Below are 20,154 nucleotides of genomic sequence, written 5' to 3'. Positions count from 1 at the left end.
TTTCTTTCTTTCTTTCTTTCTTTCTTTCTTTCTTTCTTTCTTTCTTTCTTTCTTTCTTTCTTTCTTTCTTTCTTTCTTTCTTTCTTTCTTTCTATAAATTCTAAGAGATAAAGGCAAGGGCTAGGCAAATGGAGTTAAGTGACTTGGTCAGGATGGTCCAATGTATTCCGGGGCCTTAATAATTTAAAGATCCATTTTGTTATCCATGTGTGTACTCTGCCCCCAAATGCAGTTGATAGCCATTTATGTTTTAGTAAATGTCATGAGCTACCATTACCATCTTTCTGGTAATAGGTTGGTCCTCAGTAAGATGGTATATCATTATTAACCCTATGCTCAAATCTCTCCTAGCTTGTCAGAACTTTGCCAGAGTTTATGGTCTTCTGATATAGTCTTTGAGAGCCCAGAGTGAGTTCCCTACTACAATGAGGCAACAGAGTTGACTTAACCTGAGTTAAGTAGATGATCCAAAGTCAATAAAAGGAAATTACCAAGTTTTCCTTGAGGATAAGATAAAACAATAATAATAGCTCATATGTCAACTTAAAAATGTGTAGAAATTGAAGTGCACAGGTAAAGTTATTCAGACAAGGTCACATAGCAGAACCCCGAAATTCAATTCAAGGGAGTATTATTGACATGGATTCAAATCCCACCTAGCACATACTACCTCTTTGACCTTAGCAAGTTATTTAATCTCCTTCTAAACCTTATTTTCTTCACCTGTAAAAGAAGAAGCCTTGACTAGCCAGCCTTTGAGATTCCTCTCAGCAAAAGATTTGTGATCAAATGAGTTACAAACATTTGTTAAACACCTACTTTGTGTAAGGCCCTAGGAATATAAAAATGAAATAAGACAAAGAACTTCTCAAGGATGTGGCCATCTAAGCAGGAGTTACAAAATTATATACAAATAGTTGTGATGTGAAGTAAAAAAAGGTGAATGCAAACGTGCTTTTGGAGATTTGAGGAAGGAAAGATGGAAGGGAATGGAGACAATTTTAGAGAGGAAGTGGAACACTTTAACAAAGGGAAGTGTTTCAACAAGTGAAGTAGATTTTTTGGAGGGAAGGGATATGGAGAGAGAGTCCATTTCAGACAAGGATGGCAGTCTGAACAAACTCCATACTTCTCTAAAACTTTCTCTCATTGTTCCCTTATCTCATTGTTCCTTTTTCTATTCTCTCTTTTTTTTCACCTTCACTGATGTTTTGTTTGTCATACTTATACCCCTCCCCAGGACCATCCTTCTGTAAGTTAAATCCAGGTTTTATGATGACATTATTTGGTTAAGCCAATGATGGCTGAAAACAAAGACCATCCTTATTACCTTCCAAGCTCAAACACTTCATTGTAGAATTCAATTCAGTTCCATACAAAATCCATTAAAAGTGTTAACATTTTGTTCACTTGAAACGATAATCAGTCTTCAAAAGAAATTTTAGTCAATGATGAAACCAATTTGTTTATTGGCGACTGTCATAGATTTCTTCTACTCAAACATTTGTGAGGGGAAAATGAGTTAATTTTGCTCTTTGCCCAGACTTGTCATTTATAATCATTGCAATACCATGAGGAACCTTCCTGACCTACCCCCAGGGAAAAGGGTCAAACTTGGGCCAATGATTCATCATAATAAGGTAAGGAAGTGCTCAAATGCTTGGATAAGAATTTAACAAAGAGATCTCAAAGCTATTGACTCTAGGGTGTGTCTTTCAGTCCACTTGGGCCAATGAGCAAAGTTCTGATGATAGGAGTCATACATATTCTCTAAATTGGGTGGAGACCTAGATCCCAAATCTATGTGATGTAGGTACATTGGGCTATTTGTATACTAGGGGTTGGACCAGCCGGGAAAGTGTGTCTAGTGGAATCTATTTGTCAGACACACTAGCCCAGATGAAAGGGATGAGTCAAGGTGATGGAGAAGAAGTATCAAGGAGTCAGAGAAGACCAGGACTCTTAGAGGAAAGATGAAGGGATGCCACACTGCAATCTAGGAGGGAAAAGATTGTTATGGCTGGGATTCAGGATGACAGAAGCTGCTTTCCTGGGTCACAGCCAAGTGATCTAGGTGAGGCATCCTTTACTGGAAGATTGTAGGAGGAAAGAACCTACCTGGAATCACACCGCCCAATCCCGAACTGAATTCTAGTCTTCTCATCATCCCTGAGATTGCCTCATTTCCTCTGGAGTAATAACAATAATAATAACTAACATTTATTCAGTCCAGCAAAGTGCTTTCTTTTAATGGATTTTGTATGGAACTGAATTGAATTTTACAATGAAGAGATTGAGCTTGGAAAGTAATAAGGATGGTTTCAGCGATCATTGGCTTAACCAAATAATGTCATCATAAGACCTGGATTCAACATAGAGAAGGATGGTCCTGGGGAAGGGGTATAGCATGACAAACAAAATATCAGTGAAGGTGAAAAAAAGGAGAGGATAGAAAAAGGGACAATGAGCTAAGGGAACAATGAGAAAAAGTCTATCTTATTTCATGTTATTCTCACAATAATTCTGTGAGTTAGATGCTATTATCTTCATTCTACAAATGAGGAGAGCGAAGCTGAGAGAAAGTAAGTGGCTAATCCAGGGATATTTTACTGGTAAATGTCTGAGATAAGAGTGGAACTCAGATCTCCCTGATTTCACAACCAGAACTTTAGCATAATACCATCTTCCTGTCCTTGATCTCTACTTTTTCAAACCCTTCTCCTTCTTTAAGACCAAGTTTAGGTGCCAATTTTATGTGAAGACTTCGTGCCTGGTCCCCTACCCTTCGCTACAAAGAATCTACCTCACTTTCTCCTAGCTCTTAAATTAAGATTCCTTCACTTTTCCTATTCTCCTTTCTGTCATAATTCTTTGCATACATGTTAGAGTCTCCCCCAAAGAGTCTGCCCTTCAGAGCAGAGATTATTTTGTGTTTCTATCCATAGCACCTAGAATAATACACTAATACAAAGTAGGTACCTAATAAATGTTTGTGCAGTTGATTTGAATAGAAAAAAAGACCTGTCAAGAAAAAAACATTCAGTATGTACCAAGAAATACCAAGTTTCTTAATCTGCCAACTAGTTACCTCACCAAGCTAGACAGAATCAATATGTTTCTGGGGGGAAAGTCAGAATAACTGAGTTCAATTCCAACCTCTGCCCTTACTGTCTGTGTGAACTTGAACAAATCATTTAACTTCTAGACCTCAGTTTTCTTATTTGTAAAATAAGGGGTGAACTGTATGATGTCTCAGGTCCTCCTAGTCTCAGGTCCTTTAATTTTTGGTCTTCTGATCTTATGACTTAAATGCCAGCATTGTCCTCAGTTGGATGGCCCCGTATAGCTATTTTCCCCTTCTCCATCCTCCAGGTGGGACAACTTGTATTCAGTTGTTTGTTGTTTTTTTTTTTATTCTTGAAGAGGAGGGGTTAATTGTCTTGTTGTTTTCTTTCTAACTATCCCAAGGTGCCTATTAAATGGATGGCTTTGGAATCGATTTTACACCGTATTTATACCCACCAAAGCGATGTCTGGAGCTATGGTGAGTCAAAACTCTAGGTACTAATGAATTTGGACTGAAACTAAACTAGACTTTTATATTTGTTAATTTGTATTACATGCTCTGTCATCCAATTATTATGGTTCAAGACAGTGACTAATAATAATGTAATGGCTGCTGTCTATCTGATATACTCAGTAAACACAGAAAAAGAAATTGAAAATGACTGCTATCCAAAATGTTACTGGAGACACAGCTGAACATATCTTAAAGACGCGCGTGCGCTCGTGTGTGTGTGTGTGTGTGTGTGTGTGTGTGTGTGTGTGTGTTTGCCTGTGTGTGCATGCACTGCAAGGAATTTAGGAAGAAGTTAAAAATAGATTCTTGAAAATATTACATCCCATTGTTTAGATTTAGTTAAATTGGGAAGGTAAAAGATAAAAATTTGCAAGATGGGCTTTGCCAAGGACCAGAGGGAGACTTCAATTTCAGTTTACCCCATCATGAATGAATTTCCCAGCAGGGGAATGAGTTTTTGTGGAAGAATTACCTAATAGCTATTGTCGTTTAGTGAATCACAATTTTTTAAAATTAGGAATCAACGAAAACTAGTTTATGCTTAATGAGAGATGCAATTTTTCTGGCCATTTCTTTTGTCTGTGAAAAATTTCCCTGTGATTTTTGGGATAGAATCAAGAAAATAATTGTAGGAAGAGCACTTGTAGTCAGGAGAGGTAGGTCCAAATCTCAGCTGGGCAAAAAGCAGTGGACTTGGGATCAGGAAGACCCCTGTTCAAATCCTGCCTCAGACACTTACTAGCTTTGTGACTCTGGGCAAGTTATTTAAATTCTCTTTGCTTCCCCCCAAAAAATGAGGGAAGTTGACTTGATGGCCTTTAAGATAATTCTAGAACTATAGTTCTATTATCCAACTTGGCGGACCTTAGGAAAGTTACTTTACTCTGGGCCTCAATTTCTTCTGTTAAATGAAGGCAACACCTAAATTCCCATCTACCTCTAAATCTCTATTCCTATGATTTCAGAGAGGGATGACACTTCACAAGGAATCTAATTTGAGTTTTTCCTGAGTAGAAATTCTGGACGATTCCTAATGAGTCCATTCATGAGGATACAGAGGCTAAAAAAGGTTGATTACAGTTTGTAAATGCCCGAGACAGATTTGAACTTGGAGTATGAGTGTAAGAGAGCTGGAGAATATAGAGATAGAGATACAGATTCTACCCCCTTCTAACAGTTTGGTCAAAAGGTTGTTGTGCAGGGATATAGGATGGTATCAGATGGGGATAGAAGCTGATATTTCTGTTGCAGATGATGTTTGGGGGACTGCTCTTACAGTGGCTGCCCTCAATTACTTTTTATAACTTAAAAACTGAATGTTATCACTTAGATAAATAAAATGAAGCTCTTCATTGCCTTGAGGCAACTTAAGTTATTTTAAAGAATTAGACCTCAGATATGGACTCATTATTTCCATCCCTTCCCTATCCAACTCTACCCCCACAATCTCTTTTCTGGATTATGTTATCCCATCAGATTTATATCTAGAATGGAGGAAAGTCTATTTATTCCCCCAGAGCCAATATACCTCCATATCACCAGTATTATAAAATGGTACCCTGTAAGACATCATTGCTGGTGGAGGGAGCATGAGGGAGCACTCACTTGGCTCTTTCTGGGACTCCAGGCAGCTCCCCAGACAGGCAAGGCTTGGCTCTCTCTCTTGTCGCACCCCTTTTTCCCCACCTACACACCCAACATCAATCCTGTGTTTAAGTCTATTCCCATGCCAACCCCTGCGCGTTTCAACAAGTCCATTTTTCTCCATTTTGTCATGAAACCCAAAGAGGAGATGTTGGGGCAGGTCATGTTACAACATCTTCAAAGGGAGAGCCATCAGAACACAAAAGATTAAAGGAAAAATGTACAATTCAGCCATTCAGCTTTCCAAAAAAGGAATCCCTTACTATGCGGTAACTTTCAGTTGTTTTGCTTCTTCCCCCCAAGGTTGATAGGTTATGAAAAAGGGCACCGAGTATCAAACCATTTGAGATAAAACCAATTTCTATGGTACATTCTGAAACCTGTTTTGTTTAAAAAAAAAAAAAGAATAAATTGAAGGCATAGATCAAGAAACAATGTTTTCTGCCTCCCTTTAAGCCCATGAGATAATAGGGAGCATGGGAAACAGGGCAAGCCCATTTCTTTGCCCTGGCAAAATCGCTTCCTTCAATCATTTTATTCTGTTTTTTTTTTTAAAACTTTACCTTCTGTCTTAGAATCCATACCAAGTATTGGTTCCAAGGCAGAAGAGTGGTAAAGGCTAGGCGATGGGGGAGTTAAGTAACTTGCCCAGGGTCACATAGCTAGGAAATATCTGAGGCCAGATTTGAACCCAGGACTTCCTATCTCTCTTGACATGGCTTTCTATCCACTGAGCCACCTAGCTGCCCCCAATGGGTTTTTCCTATAACTTGGTTTCCTAACCAACTTTTCTTTCTTTTCTGGTCTTTAGAAAATCCAGGTAATTCTATGGCAAGGCTTAGCCAGTAGCCAAATTTCAATATGTTGTATTGTGTGATTGACCAGGAGTCAGGAAAATGTTGGTGTTTCTATTTCAGGCACTTACTCTTTGAGTTTAGGGGGCTTTTTTTTTCCCTACCATCTCCTCCAGCTGCACCAAGAAAGAAGCCCTCATCTCCATGGCAAGGTTTAAAGCAAAGATCCAGAAGACAGACAGAACCATCTGGATCTTATAGACGACTGGAGAATTAGGTCTGATTCCTGTCTCAATAAATGACCATTTTCTTCCACTTTCCTCTCCCCGCAACTTCTGCAGGTGTCACCGTGTGGGAACTGATGACATTTGGGTCTAAGCCTTACGATGGGATCCCTGCAAGTGAAATTTCATCTATACTAGAGAAAGGGGAGCGCCTTCCTCAGCCACCCATCTGCACCATTGATGTCTACATGATCATGGTCAAATGTGAGTTGGGATGGTGGGGCTGCACACACCCCATTCCATTCAGTTCCTTTCTTTTTAAATAAACCTTGCCTTCTATGTTAAAATTAATACAAATATTGATTCCTAGGCAGAAGAAAGGTAAGGGCTAGGTAATGGGGGTTAAGTGACTTGCCCCCGGGGTCACATAGTGAGGAAGTGTCTGATTCTTGAACCCAGGGCCTTCTAGCCCCAGACCTAGCTCTCTATCCACTAAACCCACCCAGCCACCCCTTCGGTTCAATTTTAATTTCATTTAAATTCAACCATCATTTATTAATTACCTGTTACATTCAAAATACTATGTTAAGTTCTGGAGGTATAAAAACAACAGTGCCTGCCCTCAAGGAGAGTGCATTCTACTGAAAGGCAAAGACATCTACATATAGCAACAAATACAAAAATACAGGGTGTCCCCAAAGTTACTAAACTTAACACATAAGTCATTAAAACTTAAAACGACACAAAGGCTTTTGAAACAATGAAAATTTATTAGATATAACACAGAAGTCATTAAAGTTTAAAACTACACTAAAGCTTTTGAAACAACAAAAATTTATCAAACATAAAACAAAAGTCATTAAAGCTTAAAACAGCTCTCAGGCTTTTGGGACAATGAAAATGTATTAAATATAACACAAAAGTCATTAAAGCTTTAAACTACCCTTTGACTTTTGAGGATTGAATGGAACACTGACATTTCGGGAGATTAGGAGATGAGGTGTAGGCGATGGCACTCCTGTAAGTACTGTTATTTGCCTCTTGGTCTTTTCCATGAGAATACATGCTTTTTGAAAGCAGGCAATGGTCTTGATTCTCTTTCTATCCCCTACTCTTAGCACAGTGCCCAGCATGTAATAAACACTTAATTAAGGTCTGTAGAGCGACAAAAGATGGTTAAGGATTCCAGGTGGCAGAGATGAGGAGGGAGATCATTCCAGGGATGAAATTCAGACAATACAACTTCGTGAAAGTGGGGAAAAGGAATATGGTGATAGAGAACTGTCCATCAGTCTCTTTAACTGGACTGTAGAGCACGTGAGCAGTTTACAGAATGAAACTGGTCAGAAAAGACGATGTCGCTAGAATGCCTTCATGTGACAGAAAGGACTTGGCTGTTGTGGTCCTCTTGTGTTTGACAGAAATTCCAAGGCGAGGGGGGCAGAGTGGAGATTTTTCTGTGAAGAAATCCAGGAATAATTTCCAATTAAGAGACAAAAGTCCCAGAAACCCACATAAATATGCCCTTTAACCATTATTCAGAGAGCTGAGGGCTGAGTCATCCAACAATTTGACCTGACACTTGTCTGGGTTTGAAATTATATAAATAAACTGAAGCTCAGCTTGTACTGTAGCAGGAACAGTTCCTGTCGGCTCAGTCGCTTGATGGAATCCCAAACCACTGGGAATTAGTTTGGAGGCCTGTTTCCACAGAAACTGGGTGGCTTAAAAAGGGGTGGGGGGAAGAGGATTTTTTGTTGTTGTTTTTTAAAGCCTAAGACTGGATAACCACATACAGCTGTTAGAAGAACCCTTTTTATTTGGGATGAGGACCAGTACAGTTTATGGGAAGATAACTCCCACTTTGTTGTATTTAAATATTTTCCAAAGTCAGACCTAGATGAATGCCTAGATGAAAGAAATTACCCCAGTCCCATAGCCCAGGGAGGAAGCTGGGGAGAGCCAGCTTTACAAGTCATGCAAGCCAGTATTAGATAGCATAATGAATATCACCTGATTATCTGAATGTCAATATACGGATGGCTTTACTTAGCGATGGCTTGTCATGGAATCAGGGGGTGTTTACTAAAACACAACAAACACATCCCCATGAGAAGAAGTTTGCTGCTTCTGTGCCTTGGAAGTCGGCTCCAATGTCCACTCCTTGGACCTGCCAGTAGAGGACTATTATGTGGTATCTAGTCTTTCATTCTGGACCTCTTCAGATTTTGTTTTGTTTTTTTCTTTTTGTTTGGAATTTTCCATTTTTTTCCTTTCTTTTTGTTTTGCTTTTTGGCTTTCAAGATGCATAGAAGAACTATGACATATTTTAGGTTAAAACCTTACTCTACAAGGAAGTAGTTTTCTATTTAAATGAAACTGTTCCACATAAACCCTGCTAACTGAAGATAAGGAAAGAAATTATAGTGACCACATCTGAAAAGGGATTAAAATGTTTTGCATTTCCACAAGAAACTAGTCGTCTGCTCCTCTAGTTCTTGATGCATTTTTCGTTACTTTTTCCCCAAGGTTTCCTTCTTTCTTTTTTTTTTTTTTTAAACCTTTACCTTCTGTCCTAGAATTAATACTATATATTGGTTCCAAGGCAAAAGAGTGGTAAGTGCTAGGCAGTAGGAGTTAAGTGACTTGTCCACAGTCACACAACTAGAAGTGTCTAAAACTGGATTTTGAGCCCAGGATTTCCCATCTCTAGTCCTGGCTCTCCATTCCCTGAGCCACCTAGCTGCCCCCAAAAGCATTTAAGCCCTTGGCTTTTTTGTTGTTGTTTTTTAAACTCTTGCTTTCTGTCTTAGAATCAATTCTAAGAAAAAAGAGCAGCAAAAGCAAGGCAATTAGGGTTAAGTGACTAGGTCATGCAACTAAGAAGTATCAAAGGTCAAATTTGAACCCACATCCTCCAGATTTGAGTCCTAGAGTTCTATCTAGTTTGCTTCTTATTCTCCAGGATTTCTTAACCAGAACACTGTATTTTTTTTAATTCTGATAACTATATTACTATGTAATCGGTTTTCTTTCATAATCATGTATATTCTATTAGTCATTTTAAAACATTTTTGTGAAGAGATCCAGACTGCATGGTGAAAAGATGGTTAAGAACCCCTTTCTTAGTTAGATGAATCTAATATTTTTGGACTAATGACAGCTCTTCTGTATAATAATAGTACTGATGATCTTCAAGGTCCCTGGGATAACAGTCTTTCTCAGAAAATTGAGTCTTAATCCATTGTGACACCACCGTACTTAGAAGCCTTTTGGTCTTGGTAGGATTTGTATTTTACTGACATAATCTCTGAGAATCCAGTATCATCTCTTCTGTGATGTAGCACTGGAGAAGAACTATAGAGGAAGTAGAAAAAAACCACCCCATTAAAGTCTTTTGACTAAGCATGGATCTGTGCTCATCTGTCAGACCTAAGGTATTTACCTGGAGAGTGGTGAATATAGGCTGCCTGGAATCTTTGGGGTTAATTGGACTAAAATGCACTCCCTTTATGTCATCTAAACATAATTATATGTATTTTTCCTACCTGTTGTTTAAGTACATTGCTTTATTTTACTGTTGTTGTTTTTTTTTTAACTTTGCTTTGCTTCTCCAGGCTGGATGATAGATGCTGATAGTCGCCCCAAGTTTCGTGAGTTAATCATAGAATTCTCTAAAATGGCCCGTGATCCCCAACGCTACCTTGTTATACAGGTAATGACCCTTTGTACTCATTTTGATCAATGGGAAAACAGCTTTAATGAAGATCAAAACAAGGGACAAGAAAAATCAGTCTCTTCAACATAAAAAATATATTATAACTTGTTATTGTCCAGTTGCTTAAGGATTGAGGATATATATAAGATCTATAACATGTTAAACATGTGAGTTGAACCTGAAATTGGAACAGAAGGAGAAGAAGATGATGGGTTGCCTTTGACAAGTTACAAAGTTCTTTTTGATGATCTCAAATTTCTCGCAGAAACAAAAGGCTCATGTTTTTAAAAACTATATTTGTCCAATGTTACGGTGTAGGTAAGAGTCATGGAATTTTACAGTGACCAAAGAATGGAACATTAGTATCACACAGAGGGTGATGGAGAGGCTAATGGTAGGTAGGAAGAGACTATGATACTAAGGAATGTCAACAGAGAAATATATGAATTGGGTATGAAGAGCAAGCAACAACTAATGAGCCATTTATGCGGGCTCCATTGGTATCCTCCCAGTGTCGAGAGAAAGTGAGGTTGGTCCCCTGGACATTGGCTGGACCATTTGTGATAAAGTTATAGGAAGGCGTGGACATGAGTCCAGCAGGATGGGTAGGCTCTAATCTGTATAGCAAAACACCATCGTTGGATAACACCAACCATTTCAGTCATGTTGGAATATTATATCGTTAACCCAAACACTGAAATTTTGAAGAGATTCCACCATGCTTCCACTGTGTCTGTGTGGGCAGAAAACTATGCTGTTATTGTTCAATCATTTCAGATTCCTTATGACCCCATTTGGAGTTTTCTTGGCAAAGACACTAGAGTGGTTTGCCATTTCCTTTTCCAGCTCATCTTACAGATAAAAAAAAAATGAGGCAAACAGGGTTAAGTGACTTGCCTGGAGTCACACAGTTTAATAAGTGTCTGAGGCCAGATTTGAACTCTTGGAAATTGAGTCTTCTAGATTCCAAGCTTGGGGCTCTATCTGCTGTGCCACCTAGCTGCCCAGGACAAAACTATGCTGAACAGGATTAAAAAGCAAAGGGAAGACAGGGTCTTTATTCAAAGTCTTTTTAAAGTATCTTCAATCAACTAGGAAATTCTCTAGAATTATCATCATCACTTCTAGTATTATTTTCTATTAGCAGAATTCCACATTTATGATATATTTGTAAAAGAATACAAACTAAAAAGAACCCTAGATAGAAGTTCAAGGAGCCTATGGTCTAGTCCCATCCGTGCCTCTGTGACCTGCAACAAATCACTTCATCTCTGGATCTCATTCTTATTTTCCTTCTTTGTTAAAGGCAAGGATAGGAACAATGATGACTTAGGTACTTTCGCAACCTAAAATCTTATAATATCTTAACCTGTTGATAGCTCATTGAACTTATCTAGGCTTCAGTCTCCTCATGGGTAGAATAATGGAATTGAACAGCTGTTCTATAAGGTTTGGGGCAGTTTGGAAATAACTGAGATAACTCTCTTTCTTATTATAAGAAAGGGTTATTCATCTACAACTTTAGCTTATTATAAAACCCAGGTTGGAGAGCTGGCTACCACTTACCAATTATCTAATTTCACTTCTTAAGGCTTCAGTTTCCCAATCTGTAAAATGTGAGGATTTGTCAAACTTCATAAGGTGACTTGTCATTCTCTGAGCAGTCTGCATGGCAATGAATGGCAATAAAATAGTTAAAATGTGATAGAGAATGCCTCTTTTCTGGATTTTATCTTGAACTTCGCTTATATCCCTTTTAAGATGAGAAGATGGCATGATGAATACATGATTCTAGGCCTACTGTTGGTAAATTGAACCTTGCAAATTTGCTAATTTCAAACAAAAAGCCAGTCTGCTCTTCTCCTATAAATCAAATTGGCAATGAATGAAACCAATATTTTTTATAACATGTAGTCCTAGAACTTGTAGGTTGTTTGTTTGGTTGGTTTTTTTTTTACTCTAGACAAAAGGATGAATGAATCTCAACCAAGATTTAAGAACAAATAGTACCAGATTCCAATTCAAAACTGTATTTATGATATGATGCTAAAGGGAATGCTGAAGGATTAAAAGGCCTTTCAGACCCAAAGGAAGGAATCTCTAATGATAGAATTCAGTGGCATGACAAGAAGGGCTGAAAATAGTTTAAGAGATGGGATGGTGGGACCCTGCTCAGTGTCCTGTGCTATATAAGTGACCAACTTCTATCTACTTGTAAGGCCAGGTTTTAGATTTAAATGAATGAAACCAAAACTAGGTAACCTTCGTTCCATTTGTACCCCAAAAAGGCATTATTTTTGTGTTTTTTTTCTAGCTAAAATGTAGCCTCATATGAAGTCAATATAGCACAGATATTATTAGTAGGTAATGACTCTTCCTTACAAGATACATTTTCTTTGGCAGGGAGATGAGAGAATGCACTTACCAAGCCCCACAGACTCCAAATTTTATCGCACCCTAATGGAAGAGGAGGACATGGAAGATATCGTCGATGCCGATGAGTACCTTATCCCACAGCAAGGATTCTTCAATAGTCCTTCCACATCTCGGACTCCTCTCCTAAGCTCTCTGGTAAGACGTTATTCCCACCAAAGCCACGTCTTACAGAGCCACCACACGCAAACCCGCCTGAATGAATTCCATTTATAAAAAAGGAAAACATTCACATCTCAGGCAGAATTCAGCCAGATGACCAGGCACCATTTGTTTATGAATCTCCAAAAAAACAGGTTAAATTAAAAGAATTTTTCATTCTTCTCCACTGATAATTTTGGTGGCCCAGAGAAACAGACAGAAACAGGGCGATGAGGGACTCCTGAGCTAAGCCTTAACAAGCAGGTAGAGATGAGACTTCCATGATGTGTGTTCCCTAAAAGAAATTTCTGAATTTCTCTTTCAGAGTGCTACCAGCAATAATTCTGCCACAGTATGCATTGATAGAAACGGGGTAAGTCTGAACACTTAGGAACCCTCTCCTGTCATTTTTCGGTATCCTACCTGTGATCATACATAATATTTTTCTAGTTCCATCTGAACCTTTCTTCCAGTATTTTCCCTGTACACATTAAAGAAATCACAGATCCTTAAAATGGTGAAATATGTTTTTCCCTCATCACTGTCATAAGCAGCCAGCTGATGGGCAAAGAGTTAGGCAGCTTGGTGTAATGATATGTTTACTTTCATTCCTGTGCTAGCAGACTTGTCCCGTGAAGGAAGAAAGCTTCATCCAGAGATACAGCTCTGATCCCACGACTGTCTTAACTGAAGACAATGCGGATGACAGCTTCCAGCCTGTACCAGGTAAGTGCATTTGCAACTAACAGATTCATTACCATTTTACATATGCTTCAAAATCAGCAACTTGATTCTTCTAGATATTTTTTACAATATCCTGGCAGCTCTTATTCACAGTTATAACTAGGATGAATAGACCAGGGCTTTGACTTGGGGTATCAGCATCTAAAGGGGGGGGCCATTCTTCCCTGTGGTGGTCTGTCCCCCTGTTCTGTGATCCCCCATGAGACCACACAGGTACATGGGTGCAACTGCCGATGCCCACCATCCCCAGGATCCTGTCACCATGGTGACTCTCTGCACCCATCTTCTCCTTCCACTCCTGCAGATTACCAACTGTACTCTCCTGGAAACATAGCCCATCAGTTGCCCTCCATCCACTGAATTTGTCCCAAAGATGTGAATTTCTAGATGTGGCTCTTATGGAGTATTTTCCTGTCTTTTGACTCACGGGTGCTGATACAGGGTCCAAAATATCTACTTTGTCTTCATGAAAATTTTGAAGAGATATTAAAACATAGAGTTTGGGACCTCATATCAAGCATAACATAGTGGGAAAAACACTGGATTTATTTTAATCCTCATTTCTACAAATTTCTAGCTGTAGACATGTGAGCAAGTACCTTAGTTTCTCTCTGAATCAGTTATTCCAAATACAAAATGGGAAGTACATCTTCTTGGACCAATGGCAGAGAGCAAGACTAGATAATTTCTTTAGGTCTCTCCCCTGATCCATAGCTTGAAGATATGTTTCTATGTTACTTACTTACTTACTTACATGATTTAATAGTAATTTAATAGTAATCATAAGTTACTAATTACTTACATGATAAGTAAATTTTAACTAAGCCTTTATTTTGAATTTAACTGGTTGACTGATGTCTCCTATATTGTTTCATTTGAACATGTGCAAATTGCCTATGGTGAGACTCAAACAGCTAATTAAGACAAATAATCGATAGCCCTGAGCTATTTCTCTCTTCTCACTCTATTGTGGAGTGCAAGAGATATTTCCAGAATTATCTCGTAAAGCCTCTTAGTCCCTTCTCACCTTGTCACATTCTTCCCCCAGTAATAATAATTTCTTAAATTTCTATAGTGACATATAATTTCCAAAGAGCCACGATCACATTTGAACCTAGAATGTTTTAGGGAAGTCAGGCTAAGATTATCCTCATTTGCTAATGAGGAATCTAAAACTTGGAGAGATACATTGGCATGTCCCTAGTCACTATAGATTTTTAAATTAATATCCAATATTGAAGTATTATATTTATCTATAATAATATTATTAATATTATATATTATGTTATATAAATATATTGTGGTATTATTAATGTAATAAATAATATAAAAATATAATAAGGGTTTATTAATATTTAACTAGAAAGCTAGAGAAAACAGGCAGTGCTCACCCAAGCCACTTATCTCAAAGAGAGAGCAAGAGGGCGTTTACCCAAAACTTATATACAATCACATAAAAGACACTCATAAACAGAAAGGAAAAGGGAAGTTTGGGGTGAGGTAAGAATTCTGGGAGATGAAGTCTAAAGGATATAAAATCTCCACTTACACATCACACAGCAGGGATTCCACCTCTCTTAGTCTAACATTCTTCCCATTATACCAGCAATGAAGAACAAATTTTAAAGAAGGAAAATGGAATGGAGAGTCAAGAGTTAAAGAAAATGGGGCAGCTAAGTGGCTTATTTGATAGAAGTCTAGGCCTGGATTTGGAAAGATCTGGGTTCAAATCTTCCCTTAGACATTTCCTAGCTATATGACCCTGGGCAAGTAAACAAGTTAACCCCCTTTGCCTAGCCCTTAGCGCTCTTTTACTATGGAATAGATACTTGAATTGATTTTAGATAGAAAATAAGGGTTTAAAAAAAAGTTAAAGAAGATAACAGTCTCCCCAAGATTTCTTTATATTCCTCCCTACTTCATGTCACCAAGTTACCTGGAGAAAGAACCGTCCAAAGTATGCCTAACTTGACTCCTGAAATTCATTGCCCATTTCTTTTTAATTTTAGAATATATAAACCAGTCGGCTCCAAAAAACCCCACAGGCTCTGCCATCCAGAACCCCGTTTATCACAACCAGCCTTTAAATCCAGATGCCTCTAAAGACTCTCTGTACCAAAATTCACACAACAACAGCGCAGTGGACAACCCTGAGTATCTCAACACGACTCAGCCCAACTCGGTCAAAAAGGCATTCGACAGCAATTCATGCTGGAACCCCACAGCCAAGCACCCCATCAATCTGGACAACCCGGACTACCAGCAGGACTTCTTCCCCCAGGAAGCCAAGCCAAATGGGGTGTTTAAAGTCCCGGCTGCGGAAAATCCTGAGTACCTCAGGGTAGCAGCCCAACAAAGCGAATTCATTCAAGCTTCGGCATGACCCTTCGCCAAAAGCCTTTCCACTCTCTCACCTTCATGCTGCCCCAGGACTGACCTATGAACAGCCACGGCAGCAAGCATGCGGCGTAGCCACTCACTCACACCTTTCCTTTCAAGCCCACGGGCCGAACAATGCCACAGTTGGCTTTAATTTCCTTTGGTACGTTCTGGGGCCTATCTTCCACTGGAATTGTCCCCTTACCTGGCACATCATAGAGTCAATCCCAGGCAGAATTTTTGCAAGAGAAAAATTACTGGTGCATTCCTTCATCTTTAATCTGTGAGGCTTCTCAAATCAACAGCGAGATGTTTTTCCGTTTGTACAGAAGTTGTTCTTTTTTTCTATGCCATACATTTGAAAAAATAATAATAATGTTTGTAAGCTCTTCTTTTTCTTAAAAGATCCCACTGGCACATTGGTGAAAGAGATGCTTATTGACTATAACATGCATTAACCAGGAGTGACTCAAACTGCATCAAGACAAAGAAGCAGATGATGGGATTAAAGGAAATTTGATTCCACTGGCTTTGTCCTCAGCATCCTTATTTACAAGCCAAAGGCTGAGAAAGAACGCTTCTTGGTTGGTACACCATCAGTTCATGGTTTAAAAAAAAAAAAAGAACTAGACCAACCTGTGTCATTCTGGCCACAAGAGTTATGGAAACCGAAGGGAAGAAGGCTCTCCCTGTACTTTATTGTAAATGTGCTCACGGTACTTCAGGTTGTTTTTTTTTAAGTGTTTTCTGATCATGAATACTAGTCTGACTCTTTCCTTTTTCATTCCATGTCTTTGCAAGGACACTTGTTAAAATGTTTTCCTTCAGTGCTTCTATAATAGAACTGGGGAGGTGGGGAGGAAGTAAAGACACTAAAACCAAAACAGCTAAAAGCTGCTGCTCCCTTTTTAGTCACCCTTATTTGGACAAAGCGCCTTTTTTTCAGATGAGTTGAAATTGTAGCAGTTTGCAAGGCTAAAAAAGAATGTGAGTCTCAGGTGAATCCACACCAAACCTAAACACTAAAATGTATATATAAACCTAAAAATGAAGAAATTCAAAAGAAAAAATAATTGAAATTGTTCTTTTTTCTAAACACTACCTTAATTAACCCTTGGAAATTAGGCCTTAACAGTTTTAAATTTTTTTTAAAGAAAATTTAATAAATAAGCTACTTTATTTACTACGTAAAATATTCCCTAATGTATTTCCCCCCAAAATCCTTTCCTTGCCCCCTTTTCAGGTTGCAAAAAATGGGCCCAATCCTGTGGAAAACTATAGAGTGTTTTACAACTCTATGTCTGTGTGGTGGCTCTACTTTTTCAAAAAAGAAATGCAAAGGCAATAATTGAGAGGATGCAATAAAAATCCTTAATATTAAATGTTGAATTTGAAGTTAATGGCTGTGTCTCCACAATAGTCCTCAAATATTTGGGGATGAGGGGGATAAAGATAAAGATCTAAGGTTTGTAAAGACACCCAATCATGTATTCACTTAAAAAGGAAGGACTACACCATATCGAGATAGCTAAACAGGTTGGACTAGTTTTTCAAATATCTGAAGCTCCTATCCCACCTGATCCACTAAAGACATTAAATGATTGGCAGAAAAATCCTACTAGGATACCAAGTTTGTAAAGAGATCCCAAGACAATGTATTGCCAAATCCATAGCCACAGAGTAGCTTCCCAGACATGAATTGATTCTGAGGTCTTGGTGTTGGGAGCATATAAATGGTCTACCCATGAAATTATGGTCTTGCCCTAGAAAATGTTTCTGTTACTTTCAAGATAATGAGTGCCCCAAAGAGAGTTTTCTAACAAAAATGTTCGAGTCTCTCTCCTTGGAAATGGAGTCAATGTTTCTTTTGTTTCTTAACTATTAGGTAACCACATCTCTGACTCAGACCTCAACATAACAGGTAGAAATACAATTTTCTGTTATCTATTTCAGGCAAGAATTTTTTTAGCTTGATAGCTATACTTCTTGCATTCCCAGAGTTCTCTGTGTAGCTTTTATCCATCAACTTTTATTATTTTCTTTTTTTAATGGAAAAATGAAACAGTATTTACAAGAAAAGATAATCTTGAATCATCATTGGTAGATTTTATTTTTCATTTCATCATTCTTGTCAAGAAAAGGATTTACCTGGTAGTTTTTTATTATCAGAAAAGCAACTGAGTAATTCATATAATTCTCTCTCAGTAACTATCAGAAGAGAACAACTAAAATTCATATAAAATATAGCAATGAAAAGGCAAGACAGATTTTTAATTTTACATTTTTTCCTATCATAAACTGTAAAATCCCCCAACTAATTAGTTTAAGAATTCCTCAGAACTTGAAATTCCCCAGAGTCAAATCTAGCTGAAATACTCTGAAGAATTTTAAGTTGTATGTCAGCAAGTGATTTCACATAACATATACTTAATTCAATAGAATTGAACAGAATCTCTTTTTTTTAATTATTTTTTTTATTTTGAATATTTTCCCATAGTTACATGTTTCTTGTTCTTTCCCTCTCCCCCAAACCTCCCTACCCACCCTTAGCCGACGCACAATTCCACTGGGTTTTACATATATCATTGATCAAGCCCTAATTCCATATTATTGATAGTTGGACTAGAGTTATCATTTAGTGTCTTCATCCCCAATAATAATCCCCATCAGCCCATGTGTTCAAGCAGTTGTTTTTCTTCTGTGTTTCTACTCCCACAGTTCTTCCTTTGAATGTGGCTAGTTTTCTTTCTCATAAGTCCCTCAGCCTTGCTCTGAATCCTTGCATTGCTGCTAGTAGAGAAGTCTGTTAAGTTCGATTGTACCACAGTGCATCAGTCTCTGTTAAGAATCTCTTAATTCTAAGCCTCTAACCATAAAATACTCTACCATTCGGTATAAGATCTGCTGTCTTATAGGTCAGTCATGGGAACTGAATTCAGAGACTAAATTTTAAGGAAATGGAGAATGGTGCATGAAAGTCCATTTTAATCTGGGGGTGGGGGGAGGGCCAGTAATTAACATTTAAAATATAGTTCTCACTAATACCAAAGCATTGATGCTGACATTCATTCATTAGTTGGCATCAGTCCATATAAAGCATTCAACTACACTTAACATAGGTTGCACATTTTTTAAAATCAGATGCTATCAGCACAGAAGTCAAAACTAGAATGGGAAAACCAAGGCTTTCTCCCAGGAATGAATTGTAAAAGATGTTCCTAATATTTGTAGTTCTTCAACCTAGAGAAACAGAGCTTACCACCTTTGTAAAATGGGAAGATGCCTGTTAGTAGACTAAGGTGAGCTTCTTCCCCCCAACTTTGTTCCTTAACCATTTATCCATGCTTTAGTTTCCTAAATAGGGACTACGTGCCATTTTCTGAGGATCTTTGTATTCCCCTCAATAAAGATATCCCCCTGAATGAAGGGACACATCTTTCCATTAACTTAGATGAAATTTATGGTACTTTACTGGAACACACAGACACACTCACACATCCTGGCTAGAGCTCTGAATAGCTTTCATGCTCCCTCAACATAATGAAAATCCATTTCTTCCCCAATTAGATGAGGAGGTTGGGTTGCATAGTCTCTAAAATCCCATTAGCTCTAACAATCTATATACCAGGGTCCTTTACAGCTCTGTAATCCATAAAGTGTGAACATGGTGCAAAAACCTTCATTAAGCAGACTAGGAAACATGAGGTGTCAATGATTTTGCTAATAATCGGAGAAGGCATTTTCAAATGATTTTCCAAACACATTTGAAGGTCTGACTTAAAAAATGACCCAAGAAAGACTAACTTGCATGTTGTTCACCCACGTGAATGCCAGTGACATAACTGGACATCTCCAAAACCCCCCATTCCCTATTGATACCTCTACTTTGTCATTGTAAGGACGTTAAAATCGATTCCTATGGTGGTTGAACTAGAATCACTAATAGGCAAATCTAAGACATGCAGGACCCTGTTTCAAAAGAGGGACACAGTCATTGTGGTTTCCTAGTACTTATAGAAAAGTCCAGAAAGTGGGTTGATCCAAATAGTCATGGCTTTAAGCAACTGTTAGAAAATGCAGGTGCAGAAAGCAGTAAGTAGAAATGCCAATGCCTCGTGACCAGCTCAGTTGCCAGCCTCATTTCCCAAAGACAAAGAGACTCAGAGGATTTTTCTTTGTAAGCTAAACAATGTAGTAGGAAGCCGACAGCTGGCACTGAGGTGATTTCATTTCTACAGGGGGAGATTCAGCTCAATTACCTAATTCTTAAGCATTTTCTGTCCTCATCAAGAATGAGCAGAATAATGTCACTTGGACCCAATGAGAAGCAAACTCCGAAATCCTGAGAGGTCACCCTACTGAGATTCCATTGGATTGGAGTTGAGATTGGACAACCCAGCCTCAAAAGGTTTAAAATCAGAGGGCTGGCCTGAAAGGACCGATGCTAAATGCTCTCTAGGCTTCAGCCTCAACTTGTCTGAAAGCTAATTCTTTCAG

The 20,154-nt window shown here is 38.4% G+C and overlaps 1 protein-coding gene across 1 annotated transcript in view; it reads left to right on the top strand.

Annotated features, from left to right (window-relative positions):
- EGFR (epidermal growth factor receptor) overlaps nt 1-16,053 on the top strand; it is a 65,633-nt gene extending 49,580 nt beyond the window's left edge. Inside the window, exons 13-19 of the mRNA XM_044676358.1 lie at nt 3,435-3,544; nt 6,360-6,506; nt 9,860-9,957; nt 12,364-12,531; nt 12,860-12,907; nt 13,155-13,260; nt 15,288-16,053. Coding sequence (XP_044532293.1) covers nt 3,435-3,544; nt 6,360-6,506; nt 9,860-9,957; nt 12,364-12,531; nt 12,860-12,907; nt 13,155-13,260; nt 15,288-15,661 — 1,051 coding nt within the window. The 3' untranslated portion in view covers nt 15,662-16,053. The remainder of the gene's footprint in view (nt 1-3,434; nt 3,545-6,359; nt 6,507-9,859; nt 9,958-12,363; nt 12,532-12,859; nt 12,908-13,154; nt 13,261-15,287) is intronic.
- The last annotated feature ends 4,101 nt before the right edge of the window (nt 16,054-20,154 follow it).

The sequence above is a fragment of the Gracilinanus agilis genome, chromosome 1 (assembly GCF_016433145.1).
Source record: "Gracilinanus agilis isolate LMUSP501 chromosome 1, AgileGrace, whole genome shotgun sequence".
Lineage (NCBI taxonomy): Eukaryota > Metazoa > Chordata > Mammalia > Didelphimorphia > Didelphidae > Gracilinanus > Gracilinanus agilis.
This window is presented reverse-complemented; position numbering and strand designations above follow the sequence as displayed.